Consider the following 14,653-nt stretch of genomic DNA (forward strand, 5'->3'; position numbering starts at 1 on the left):
CCCATATTTTCTGGACTGTTACTTTTACAGTGCTCCTGATTGGCTATGCTGGTTATGATGTATTGCTTTACATCACAAGTTCTCAGCATAGTATACAAATAAAATAAATTTAACTTTTAAAATGTGTAATTATTTAAATAATTTTAACAGATTCAAAGCATATTAGACCATTAAACAAGTTAACATAGTTTTAGAAGGTTACAACAATTTAAAATCATGTGAGTGCATAGTTTTTGGAACCAATCAATTAGTCCTCAAATGCTTAATATAAAAGAGCCATATATGTACTCTTTCTCTGGAGAATAAACAGTATCCTTGGAAATGGATTAGGTGTAATCTACTTCGAAAAACAAATAGCACCCTGATTATCATAAATAAAAATATGCATAAAAATATCCAAAACAAAAAGCAATTTAAAGGAATAAGAATAGTTATTTATATCAAAAGAAGCTGTCAAAATAATTAAAACATTTTAAAGGTACTGAATTAAATTGAGACAGCTTTATTAGTTTATAGTTCTAAAGATGTCAAATGGACAGGGAAAAATTATTTAAGGTCTCAGAATTTTATCAACAAAACAGACACTGCTGGCTTGTTTTGAAAATACAATAATAGGATAAAACAGTACATGATAAATAGCTGTTTTAAAAATATTTTTATGCATTTGAAATTTGGAATGCACTCAATACTGTTGACCAACACAGAACACTTATGTTGTATATACTTTACCGGAGGAGCTGAAAGCCAGTCAAATTTTTCTTCCAGTTTGTTCATATCTCTGTCAAATTCATTGAGGAATCTATAGCGAAGAAGTTGGTCATCAGCTAAATGGAACTGCCTTCTAGCATAATGGTAACTTTCATTATTTCCTTTTCGGGGGAAATCTAACCATTCTGGATGCCCAAATTCATTACCTAATTTGAAATCAAAACAAAACAGAAGATATGCAGTATACATTAGTTCTCTCTAAGAAACTATTTAAGTGCTTATTTTAAAAAAGCATAGAAACTATTTTGATTTTACATTTTCATGACATAAGACTGTAATTTTTAAAAACTATCTATGACACTTCTTTTGGGCTGCAAGGATCCAGATTGTTAAGATATTTTTAATACTGGTAAGTATAGTTGGACATTTGTATCCATAGAGGATCCATTCTGGATCCTCTATGGATCCCACAGATACAAATTTGTTTTGTATCCCACGGATACAAACAAATGCAGGACCTCGAGTCCCATTGTCCCTAATGATGGCATGGCATAAGCACAGCTGTGCATGCACTGTCATTTGGAATGATGGGGCTTGCTGTCCGTGGATGCTCAGATCTGTGGAATGCAAGCCCATGGATCTAGATTTCTGTATCTGGATTTCAATGGCCATATTAGGTTTAGAAATCACACACACACACACACACACACAAATAAATTTAAGCATTGTAGACTTGGAAATGTGTCAATATTGTAATTGAAGATAATAATAATAATTTCATGTTATAATTTCAACCCAGATGGCATGACATACTGTCTTCTCATAAATCCCATGTGGAGGTTTTTCAAAGAATCATGAAAAAGCAGTCACAAATTTTTAACATTTCTAGATTAAATTGTCTCAAAAATATTTGCTGTACAATGATGTCAAATCAGGTTCCACGTATACAGCATATACATACAAGTTGTGTTCTACCAAGACAACCATGAATATCAGGGATGGACAACTTCTATGTTTTCAGGGGAATCCTGCTGCTTCTGAATTTGTCATGGTTGCAGAAACACCTTCACAGACGAAGGAAGGTCAAAGACACCAGACACTTGATGGATGGAGAATAGATGTCTTCCTTCAAGTTAAAGGTTCAGGATCCAACGAACTATGACATCGGTTTTAGGATTTCTTGACATTCCCTTTCTCATCAAACAGCAGCAAGCTATGCTGTACGATAATCTGCTTTTGAATTCGTGACAATGGTTTCCATTGAAGATGCCAGCCACAGATGCTGGCAAAACATCAGGAATAAACTCTTCTAGAACATGGCCACATAGCCCGAAAAAAATCACAAAAATCTATGGTTTCCATTTTCATTGAAAGAGGGTAAAAGAAAAGAACTTCACTGAAGAGACATACAGCCCCAGGTACTAAAAATTGCTAGCTGAAACAAAGCAAAAGGTTGGCACTGGCCACAGGCATGGAAGAGGAAAGACAAGATGACAGCCTTTGGCATATAGTTTCATGTTTCTATGATGAATATGAAAATATTCAAAACACATTTCGAAAGCATGATTTGAGAAAATGATTTTAAAATACTAACATATTAAGCACTACATAATAGCAGCAGAAAATTTCAACCATTAATAACAGTAAATTATTCTGGCTATTCTGATAAGTAAACATAGAACTACAGGTGAGTAGACTCAATCAAGCAGCCATGGTTCTGAGATCGCAAGATCTAAACGGGATTGTTGATATTTAGTTTTCCATATGTTGAAGTCAACTTGATTGCAACAACCACCACCACAACCACTACCAAATTCTATCCTATCTATACATTTGCCCAAATCAGGCATAGAGCTAAAACTATGGCTTCATTGGCTCCCAGTCCAACTCTGAGCTGAATTATCAATAGTCTGTACCTGTACTGTATTTGCAAAGCTGGGGAGAGATTGGGGGATTTGTGAAATGGCAAGAATTGAAGCCTCCTGTGATTTCATACACCCTCAGTCTCTTTCTAGCCTCATTATGTCTCATTGTGTATATGCAAATACAATTATTTCAAAATCTGGAAAAAACATAAATAACGAATACTTCTGGTCCCAAGCATTTCAGATAAGGCATACTTAACCTGTAATATTGGTAGTGAATTGTTATATTCAAAACTCTATACCACTAATCAAAATGTCTCTCTAGATGTATTTTTCTCGGGTGCAACATGCTTTGCAGAAGCTGAACTTTTAGAGCAGGATGACTCAATCAAAAACATCTTTATACTTGATTATTTAATTAAATCCTTTGCAAAAGAGTCTTGCTTGTTCCTTAGTTTTAAAAAATAATAAGTATTTATTTATGGAATAATAACACTGAATATGTGGAAAATGTTACAATTCAGAATTCAAATAATTTAACATTGTTCTTTGTTATTATACCCATACAGGCCTTAAAATATTTAAACATGAACAACACGCACATATGAAACTACTGCTGATCTGAGAGAACAGTTCATCTAGAAATGCCAACAGCAAGCCTACTGAGCCGGGGGATCCACTAGATACTTAATTATACTACAAAGAGAACTGGATAGGTGTCAAAATTGACAAGCAACAAAGCTATCAGGGAGCTTCACAACTTGGTGTAAAATACTGTGCAAAACAACCCTGTCAAGATATTTTTGCAAACTCCCCCAGACTAGCTGGCTCTGAAAAGAGCCATTAAAAATTGTCATTAAAAAAAAACACAAAAAAAAACCAGAAGAAAAAAAACTTTTGAACATCCCAAGTGACAGATGTCAAGTTTCCTGAATACATTAATATTCATGACACCAGACATTCAGAATTACAAACCGGGATAATTTATATCTTTATTCTTATGCTATTACACACACACACACACACACACACACACAACCTCTGCAACACAACCCTCAGACACAAACTACTGAATTCCAACATTTTATAGAGTGCAATACTTCATACTTATTTTAGAAATGACAACAAGAAGATATACATCTTTGTTGATAGAGTTTACTAGTGTCTAAAATACTATGATAGAAAAAATACTTTAGGGAAGAGACCCAATAAATATAGCATCCATGACTTATAGGAAGTATAATGGTTTCCCAATTGGGATCATTCATTTCTTTTAGGGTCTTTCACGTAAAATGGATTATTGTAACAAGATATACAAATTTCTTGAGAATTCCAAACTCCCAAATGAATAATATTTCAGTTGTGGCAAACTGGATCTTTTCAGCTCAAAATCTGCAACTTACTGAATAATGGGTGCACATGCTTTTTTCCACAGTTAGTGCAATATGTAGTGGCCTGTACAAGCATGATGGGCATGTTTTGTGCAGTGTCCCAGTTTCACTAATAAGGATGGCATTTTCTCTTCTTATTTACACAAATCCATACTCATTGTTTCAAAACCCCTTTCAGAATACATTCTTTCAATGATCCTGTTTGCAAAATGAACATCTTCTGCCCTGTACTACTATAACTGAAGCAGCCACATATACTTCAAAATGTAAAACAGAACAGAACATTTAGGAACAACAGAAGATCTGTGCTGGATCATACTAAAGGCTTACCTAGTCTGACATTTCATTCACATGGGGCAACCTATGAGGCGTCTACCATTTTGTGTCCCTCCGCAACTCAGATAGAGAATTCTGCTTCTGATACTGGATATAGCTTGAACAGTAGTCACTGATGGCCCTAATGTCTACAAATCTATAAAAATCTCCTTTTAAAAAAGCCATCATGACATCTTGTGGTAGTGAATTCCAGGGAATTCCTTGTGTGAAAAAAGTAGTTTCTTTTATGAAACCTGAATCTGATTCAGTGAATGGATCCAAGTCCTAGTACTGTGAATTGTGTTTGGATGTATGTGTTGGGGGTGGGTGGGATCCCTATTCACTTTATCAACACTGTACACAATTTTTTACATTCTTGACATGTCTCTGATTACTTGTCTGCTTTCTAAATCAGCAGCCATTTTTTTCCTTCACCACACTACAGCAACATACCAAATTCAAGCTAGTTTTAAATACATGCCAGTTACAATTTCAGATTTATCAATAGGAATATGGGAAGTCCCTAAATAAATAGGGCTTGTGATTGAACTATATCTTGGGCTGTGTGAAACTATGGATTATTTTTTAAACAGCAGCAAAGAGATAAAGACACAGCAGGTCTCCGCTGCGGTATTGTAAAATGTTTAGTAAAAACACCATATATCATTCATCCATGTATAAACTATATTTTACAGGTCCTTCTAACACAGCCATTTCACATTCACATGGCTCTTTTGAGCTTGTGATAAGAATGCTACACCTGCATAATTGTGTTTATGTGTGTAGTATGTGTCAAGGACCTGCTCTATATGGAAAATGGTAGCAAGTTCTACCTTTTGTGTATGGGATTGAGAAATAAAGACAAATCTGTAGGTACATTTCTGTGGATCCAACATAAAAAGATAGACTCAAGGGCAATGAGAGGATATCTGGTCTTCTTTTTCCTGTCTACAATAAGGATATAAATCTGGATCTAGGGCCCTTTCACACTAAGCAATTCTAACACTTTGATTCCACTGTAGCTGCCATGGTCCCATGCTATGGAATTTGGGGATTTACAAATCCCAGTATTTCATATGATGCAACCACAAAATAGTGGAATCAAAGTACCACAATTATCTGGTGTGGAAGGGACCCTGGTGGGTAAAGATATATTTATATCAAGTAATAGGAGTGATACTAGTCTGACAACTGTGCTTCTCTACTTTGGTATATATCTGAACTGAATCTCCTGAATTAAGAAAATAGAAACCTGAAATACTCATCACAGAACACATCATAAAAGAAAACCTCTGCATACTCATGTCTCCTTTTGCAATTAATAGAGAGACTTTTCTTGGTGACTTCTCCCACCCTCTGGAATGCCCTTCCACAGCAGGCTAGGCTGGCCCCCTCCCTGATTTTCTTTCATTGGCAAGCTAAGACATTTTTATTAAAGCAGGTGTTTAATAAATAATCAATTCATGGTGTGTGTGTTTTAGTTTTGCCTTTTAACTTTTGTATATTTATATGTAATCTTATACTGTTTTTAGATTATTTTAATAGCAAGCAATAGCAAATACATTTCTATACTGCTTATCAGTGTACTGAAGCACTACCTAAGCAGTTTACAATGTGTAAGCCAGTTGGCCCCAACAAGCTAGGTACTCATTTTAGTGACCTAAGAAGGATGCAATGCTGAGTCAACCCTGAGTCCCAGGTTGGTATTGAACTCACAACCTTGTGGTTTTACTGTTTTAAATTTTTATTGTATTTTTTTAAAAAAATGGTTTTATCTCTGAACCATCTTGGGTCCCTTAAAGGAGAACGGCAGCATACAAATGAAATACAGTGGTGCCTCGGGTTACAAAATTAATTCGTTCCGCTGTCAATTTCGTAACCCGAAAGGCTTTCGCAAGCCGAATCCCCATAGGCGCTAATGGGGAAAAGCCGCGATTCCGTGTGAAATCGCGCCGAAAAGCACCAAAAGTTTTTTCGTAACCCGAAAAAACTTTCTTAACCCGGAAAATTTTTTTTAAATTATTTTTTTTCGTATCCTGAAAATTTCGTAACCTGGGTATTTCGTATCCCGAGGTACCACTGTAAATAAAAGCATAAATAAATAATAAAAATCTGAAAGAAAACCTGGAGAAATCATTTCTGAATGTCTTACATAGCCAAATATATTTTCACTAGGTTTGGGTCAGAGCAAACGGTCAGGAAAAAGCATCTCAATACTGTTCTTTTTCCAAACAGTTTTGAAACCCCATTGTCTATACAGTATGTTACCAACATGGTCCTAATACCATGGGCAGTTAACACAGAGCTGCATTATGCCATGGATCTTGATTATTTTTCCCCATCTCCCCCACAATGCATGTACACCATCACATGAGCATAGTCAATTACTTCCCTTGTACTGCCCAGCTATTATCCCATTGGATGCCCCACATGACTGGTGGTGTGCCCAACCACATAGTCGCATGTGCCACACACCACCAGTTCAGTACATTGGTGTGCTCAGTGACACAATGGCAAAGCACAATCATGGAGTCCCTTCATACATGTCCCCTTCCCCCTCTTCTGCCCATGCCACCTTTTTGGACTGTCTGGTTTACATATGTTGTATTTACATCCATTGCATTATTGATAACCTGATGTGCTTGTCGTACTTTTGTGTTTTTGCTTTCCTGGATTCCTGCACTTGTGCCATGCTGTTTATATGCCTGTGCGATGGTGTACATTTTTCACAATGAACTGGAGTATATGAGCTTCTTTGGTTCAGTTTTTAGCACCAGCACAGCTTTGTGTTGATTTCATCCTGCTTTCATCTCATACATTGTCTAAATGATTAATATTTGGCCAGTAAGGACAACCCCAACATCAAGAAAAACAACAACAACTGAACAAACCTGTAACACCCTGCTCAATTAACATCTTGCAAATGAACATGGCAGAATCACTGTTTGCATATCTAATCCATTACTGTCTATTCTGACAGCCAGCATCTGTGGAAAGTGTCAAAGACAGGTTGTTCATTTCACCTGTACATTTATTTTTCTATCTGGAGATGCCAGAGATTGAACCTGGGACATTCTACATAGAAAGCATATGTTCAACACTAAGTAATGATACTTTCCGAAGGATCAGTGTTTTGATGCATTTACAAATTATTGCAGGGAAGGAGATCCACACATGGTTGGGCTTCTTTCCTGTAAATCAATAGTGAAAAATCACTTACTCAGGAACTTCAGGTACAAATTACAACACACAGCAGGCTCTGAACTGAATGCTATGCCTTTTTAGAATCGAAAGGGGGAAACTCTTTTTCCATTTCCGTTACAAAATTCTTTAAGGGAATTCATTTGAAGAGCACATTTATCTTACTGAGCAAATGAAAATTGCCCAAATGCAGCTCCCCTACCTTTCAGCGGGAGATACATTCTTTCCACCCCCAAGAACTACATCAATTTCAGCCTTTAGCAGAAAGGCATTTAAATTTTTATTGTATTCGTACCTCTCAGCAAAAGAATTTACAAGTCAGACACTAAATAATTATTCAAAGTTAGATGGCATATTTGTATAGTGTGGAGTTGCACAGATAAAAATAAATGCTTACTACTGACACTAAAGAAATACGTTTGGTCAGACCATCCCTGTTGCTTTAGGACAAATGTTGTACTATGGATGAGCTATTAACCATCTGTAAAATGAGACTGCAGGAAATACACAAAGAACTAAAGCCATACTTTGAGTGCATCTTAATTTTATCAAATACAAGGTTCAAAACTACTGCAGAGACAGAAAACTGTCTATATGCAATTACACTCCACAGGTATTACACCATCTAGAAAGACAATAAAAGGATTCTGTAATGAGATTTCTAAATATAAATGCAACAAAACAATATGTATAGCTAAAACAAATGACCCATGATGTATGGAGATCAGATGAAGCTGGACATCCTATTCTGTTCCTTTCAATGTGTCATCTCATCAGAATTTATTTCAGGCAGGAAGACTCAAACATGCTGTGAAAATGTGTAATACAATCCATTTTCAGGAATTTACAAGGCTCAGCAATTTATACACACTACAGGAGATGCTGCAATATATTTTCTGCATTTTTGCTTTTCTGTAACTTTTAGGCAAAGCTGTTGTAAAAATGACTGGTATAAACAGCATCAAGCTACATACAGTTTAAGATACATTTTTGTTTTCTTGTCAGAGGGGGTTAGAAAATCAGCTAAAAGTAGAAGAGCAAACCTTTTTTTCAAAAAAAAAAAAACCTGTGGTTTTTTTTTTCAAACTGTGTTTGGTAGTTCCACTGGTGATCTGCAACTTTCCTTCAAGAGCTGTGCATAACACTGAGAAAAGTTGCACTTGGCCCTGCAACACTATTTCAACATCAGGTTAACCAACAGGATAAAATGGGGGCTATTATAAGGCTTATGATTTTCACAGTAAGGGATTTGTCATCACACTGATGCTATTACTGAAAAAGAAAAGATAAAGGGTTGCAGTGTGTCATATAATTTGTTCTGAAATATCACCGTCAACAAAATTTATTAAGCCATTTGTCAAGATTCCCAGAAGTTTTCAAGTAAGGTAGGGTGGCCAGGAATTTGATATTTATGACATTGTTTACATTTCCATCTGTTTTAGTGTTCTTTTTTGAATTATGAAGAATTTCATCTTAAAACTTTGAGATATGGCTTACATGCCATCCCTTCCCTTACTAAGTAAGCAAGGGCCCCATTGTCCACTGAGAAGTATTTTTCATAATACACTTGACTAACCATGGATGATGTTCCATAAAATTTCAGGAGAAAATACAAGCAATCCATCAAATTATTATCAAAATTTAGAACAATGCAACAATCCATGCCAATGTAGGGATCATGTGGGCCAACGTAGATTGCTGCTTATGAAGAAAGGAGAGATCAGCTATTCTGACTGAGAATATACTCCAAATGTATACAAGTGTCTGGAAATAGCTGAAATAACTCTTTAGAACCTAGCCTATGCACACGTTCCAAATCAAATGGCAACCCAAGTTTTAGTTATACTAGTAACACTGAATACATAATATTATCTTGGCTATTTGGGGGGGGGGGGGGATCTGTGAAACACACTATTTTAAGAAGCAAAAAACCTTTATCTAGCTGTTTCTGATAATGCATGTTTACTTACGAGAGTTGAGAGAAAATACAAAACTAAAAAAAGTAGTTTGAAGTGGGAATATAGCAAGGGCAAAGGGGAAAAAGAAGTGGTTTTTTAAAAAAAGAAAGGAAAAGAAAAGAAAAGAAAAGAAAAATTGAAGGTAAATTCAAACACTGACAGCCAAGGATATTGAGATACTGTATCAACTATTTTACATAAGGACCAAAAGAATGTTATCACATTCAGACTCTGAAGGAATTTCTGGTACAGCATAGTCCCCCCCCCCCCCCCCCCCCCCCGGTATTATGCAGGCCCTTTTATCTTCTTTCTTCTATATCTCTGACAGGGAAATACTTTGAAGAAACAGCATTAAAGGGGTTTGACGAGTCACACGATGCAGTTAAGTGACATTAGACCATTCCCCACTTTTCATGTAATCAGGTTCAGTTCAGCAAGACTAAAGATAGATCAGGCCATTTGTCTTCCAAACACCATTGTTTGATGAAGGCCCTGAGAAGCTAATTCCTGGGTCACTAAACAAAGCTTAGACCAACTTTATATTCTAGACACGAATTCTGGAACATGGTTATGCTCCTGATATGCCATAATCATAATCACTGCAGAAAAGTTCCTATTTTTAGAACTGCAACTCCTAAAACCCCTAGTCAATAGATGTTTTACACTGGTTTAGGAAAGTGACCAAAATGTCAGATTAAGACTGGGAAGAGACAGGTCCTAATTGCCACTCAGCCATGAATGCTATACTTGAGTAGGTCATTGTCTCAGTTTAAGCAGCCTTACAGGGCTTTTCAAAGACTAGCATCCACGATCTGGATTGCACCAAATTGGGGAAGGCTACATGATTACTAGAGCCAGTGCGGTGTAATGGTTTGAGCATTGGACTATGACTCTGGAGAGTTCAAATTCCTGCTCGGCCATGAAAACTCAATGGGCAACTTTGAGTAATTCACACTTTCTCAGCCTCAGAGGATGGCAAAGGCAAACCCCTCTGAAGAAACTTGTGAAAAAAAACCCATGATAGGTTTGTCTTAGGGTCACCATACATTAGAAATAACTTGAAGAGAGACAACATACACAGGATCACTTGGGGGGTGGGAACACTTTATTCCATGCAGCTAATCTGACTTGACTTTAAATATAAAATCAGACAGGAACAGAATATGATTTTCATTCTTTTGTTCTCCCTTCAACTTGCCGTGCTTTGCAGCTCCTAATGGATATACAACAGCAGCAGACTAACCAAAAGCTATATTATTAATAAAACCTGTTTCAAATAAAGATGAAATTATTTGAGTGGTAACCTCTTCATATTTTAGTTTGGTCAGATGAAAGGGCATCATGTGGGGATAAGTACTCTTGATGCCACCATGCATGCCCATCATAAAGTTGTGCCCAGTGTATGATTAGTTCTGCCTTTGCATTTTTGACAAGAAGACTGTAGTTAATCAGTTTCTCACTACATGAAGAAAATCCTAAATGTATAGAAGCAGCCTATTTCAGTTCATGGTTGGCATATGCACCACCAATTGCGTGACCTAGTCCTGTGCTGTTCCCACAGTTCTTTTTCTAATGATAAATAAGGGTTAGGTACTGCATAAACATGTTTAATGTGATGGTACTACAACTTGGGAACTAACACTGAGAGGTCAGTGCCTTCTGCAGCTAGCCTGATCTTATTAAAAATAAATAAATAAATAAAGTGGGGCATTTCAGTAGGGTCTTTGACAATTACCTTGGGAAATGATCCTGTTTACTAGATACAGTGGACCCTTGTTATACGCTGGGGTTTGGTTCCAAGATCCCCCATGGATAACAAAATCCATGGATGCTCAAGTCCCATTAAATATAATGACATAGCAAAATGGTACCCCTTATAAAAACTGGAAAATCAAGGTTTGATATATGAAATTTATACTTTTTAAAACATTTTCAAACCATGGATGCTTGAATCCATGTATAAAAATTTTGTGTATAAGAAGGGCTGACTGTACTCGGAAATGTCTTAGAGTATACAGGAAAAGAAGACAGGAGACCAGCTACCCTTGACCTGCTCCCCACCCCCCAATCAAGCTACCACTTCGCAGTAGCCATTCTAGCATGTTCTATACACATAGTCCTAAATCCAATGGTCTGTTTGAGTTAAAAGAGAAAATTAAATCAATGAAATTATTACTGTAGATTTGCCAACATTCTATGGATTCAAATATTCTATTTTGGTTGGAACTAGCAAATCAGTTTAGGTCACATCCTGGCCTCTTTTCAAGTTCCAGTCCAGCTATGACAACCTTGTGCTGTCAGATGAGTATACAACTAATCAGAAAGAATGGGACTTCATCATTTACCCTGTTTCAAGCATATATTATTTAGCACTTTCAGAGGGGAAATGATCTCAAGAAAAAAAGCAAAAAGCAGCTGGGGAGGCCATCTATCGGGGATGCTTTGATTGTGATTTCCTGCCTGGCAAGGGGTTGGACTGGATGGTCCTTTTGGTCTCTTCCATCTCTACAATTCTATGATTCTATGAAGGCTTTGAGTCCCCCCCCCCAAAAAAAAAAGTCCCAATCTTTCCACTTCATGGCTAATACAGCCAACTTTTCCATCTCTTCTTTCTGTAAGCTTTTATCCAATCATCCAACCTGAATTTCTGCTATTTCCTCATACATATATATTTCTTGAGAGTTTTAAAGTCACTGTGGCCTACCATGATAATACACCAAACAATTTATAAATGATCTGCCACAAAGATTAAGTTTTAAGACTATCAAATATATTCATAGCTTTGCATTAATACAACACTCCCAGTCCTTTCCCTGCTACTAAAGCAATAAACTATAATTTACAAAAAAACCTAACCTATTGCTTAGGAGGTGCATTGATGGAAATTATAGTTACAATGATGTCGGCTGTCTCTGAACAGAATTCTCCGCTGGGGATATTCCCCCCCCCCTTTTTTTTATAAGCACAAAGGACAATATTTTTTTACATGAATGAGGGTGGGAAAATTCCAGGTGAACTTCCAGTCATGGAGAATAACTGCTATAAAAAGTTGTAGCAATACACTTGGCAAGTAGCTTGATCATCATAAAGTTTTGCCAACACAGCAGATGGCTCAAAGTATATACAAAAACGTTTCTTCCTATTAAATATAGACTCCATTCAAATGCATTTGGCTATAATATCTTACATGATTTCCCCCCATCTAAAACCTTAAAAAATATTATGGAAGTGTGTCTTCTCAAATTAAAACCGAGTGCACATAGATCAACTATCCCATCACTATGGAACTCCCTTTAAATACACAGCATAGTGGCCAACACTGAGGAATCAACTTGCTGTAAAATCTGGCCTTCTCTAAAAAGGTAAGATCAGCTGGCGAGAAGCAATTCCTAAATGTCAAGTAGAATGCAGTTTTGAGGAAGAAGACTAACCAAGTACAAAACTGCTGACTCCTGCTTAGGTTGCTATAACAATAAAACCAAACTTGATGCAACTGGACAATGGCACAAAAGACATTTTCCATTTCCACTTCAGACACACTAAATTAGTTTTTTTTAACTGACTTTAAAGCTCTGAACATTTCTGTTCTTCTCTAAGCATCTGTTCCATTTTCAAGCCTGTGCAGCTCTTTGTTCTGCTGTGTAGTCAGGAAGGAAGAACCAAAAACTCTAGCCTGGATTTCATTCTGCAGCACTGTATTTGTTTTACTTATCTTTATTATGGAAGATATTCTAGAAAGAAGAAGGGCATTTAATCAGGAAGGTAGAGGACAGAGAAGTGCAGAAGCAGCAAGTTTTGCAAAAGCCACAAAACTATTAAGAATTTCAGGTCATTAAGAAGAAAATCTTAATGTCTCCCAGCATCTGAATTTGGTTGATAAATTCTAGGAGCAGTTAATAAAGGAGGCATGTTTTATGATACCATCATGGTATATCTTCTTGATCTGGTATGTCTTTCGCAAATATGGGCAAACAATGTTCCAAGTAGCTGACACTTTAAAGGTTTCAGTCACAGATTTATATACCTCTTTAAAAAGATATATAATATAAATATAAAAGTTTATTTATATACCACCTTTCCTGTAGATCAAAGCGGTTCACAACATAGTAAGCATGTGACACATGTCACAATACAAAACAATAAAATGGCTCAGTAATTACAATCACAATTTCATACAATTTCCTAAAAACCTCAACCATATACAGATCCTTAAAACCATCAGTTGTGGGGGGGGGGGGGGGGGACTCCTTAATCTAAACAGAATCGGGAGGATATGCTACTTGAAAGAGGTGGGTTTTTAATGCCTTCTTAAAGGCTTCTAATGTAGAACAGAGTCGGATCTTTTCTGGGAGTGCGTTCCAGAGGGTAGGGGCTGTCGCTGTATAAGCCCTCCGGTGAGTTGCTGCTAGTTTTACCTTGGGGCAATCAAGTAAAAATTTCCCCGTTGTTCTGAGGGTGCGGGGTGGATTATGTAGGGAGAGGCGCTCCCTCAAGTAACTCGGGCCCAAGCCATGTAGGGCTTTATAGGTAATGACCAACACTTTGTATTGCGCCCGGAAGCTAATAGGCAGCCAGTGGAGAGATTTTAATATAGGTGTTATGTGGTCCAATCTCGGAGTACCTGTGATCAATCTGGCTGCTGCATTCTGAACTAGCTGTAGCTTCCGAACCTGGTACAAAGGTAGCCCCATGTAGAGCGCATTACAGAAATCCAAGTGAGAGGTAACCAGTGCATGTACTATAGTTTCAAGGTCCTTTCTGTCCAGACAGGGGCGCAGCTGGCGTATCAGCCGAAGCTGGTACCAAGCACTCCTGGCCATCGCATCTACTTGAGATGACAATTGTAGAGATGAATCCAGGATAAAGGGCAGGAGAGGCATGGATTACAGCATCCTACTTAAATGCATATGCTAGTCAGCAAATATTGGCAAGAAAAATCAGTTTACTTCTATCACTCCTTGGGAAAAAGTAGGATGGAGAAAAGAATGAGACGAATCCTATATTAATCAGAAAACTTTGGGGCTGCAGCACAATTGCCATGCAGTAAAACCCATGGAATTCAGTGACACTTACTTCTGAGTAAGCTTAGTAAGGAGTACAATACAAATCTGCTACTCCTTTTTTAAGGACATCATTATTTCCTCAAACACAGATGTACACATTTTAACACATAGTAGGGAATGAAAGAGATGCATTTGCACTGGGGGGGGGGACT

The 14,653-nt window shown here is 37.0% G+C and overlaps 1 protein-coding gene across 2 annotated transcripts in view; it reads right to left on the minus strand.

The window, feature by feature from the left end:
- LOC149319688 (1,4-alpha-glucan-branching enzyme-like) overlaps positions 1–14,653 on the minus strand; it is a 215,543-nt gene that overhangs the window by 32,744 nt on the left and 168,146 nt on the right. For both annotated transcript variants that reach the window (XM_089512205.1, XM_089512204.1), the window contains exon 13: positions 730–914. In XM_089512205.1, the coding sequence (XP_089368331.1) occupies positions 730–914 (185 nt within the window). The remainder of the gene's footprint in view (positions 1–729; positions 915–14,653) is intronic.

Source organism: Sceloporus occidentalis, unplaced genomic scaffold (genome assembly GCF_023333645.1).
Source record: "Sceloporus occidentalis isolate IW3139 unplaced genomic scaffold, rSceOcc1.0.p SCAF_2, whole genome shotgun sequence".
NCBI classification, from domain to species: Eukaryota; Metazoa; Chordata; class Lepidosauria; order Squamata; family Phrynosomatidae; genus Sceloporus; species Sceloporus occidentalis.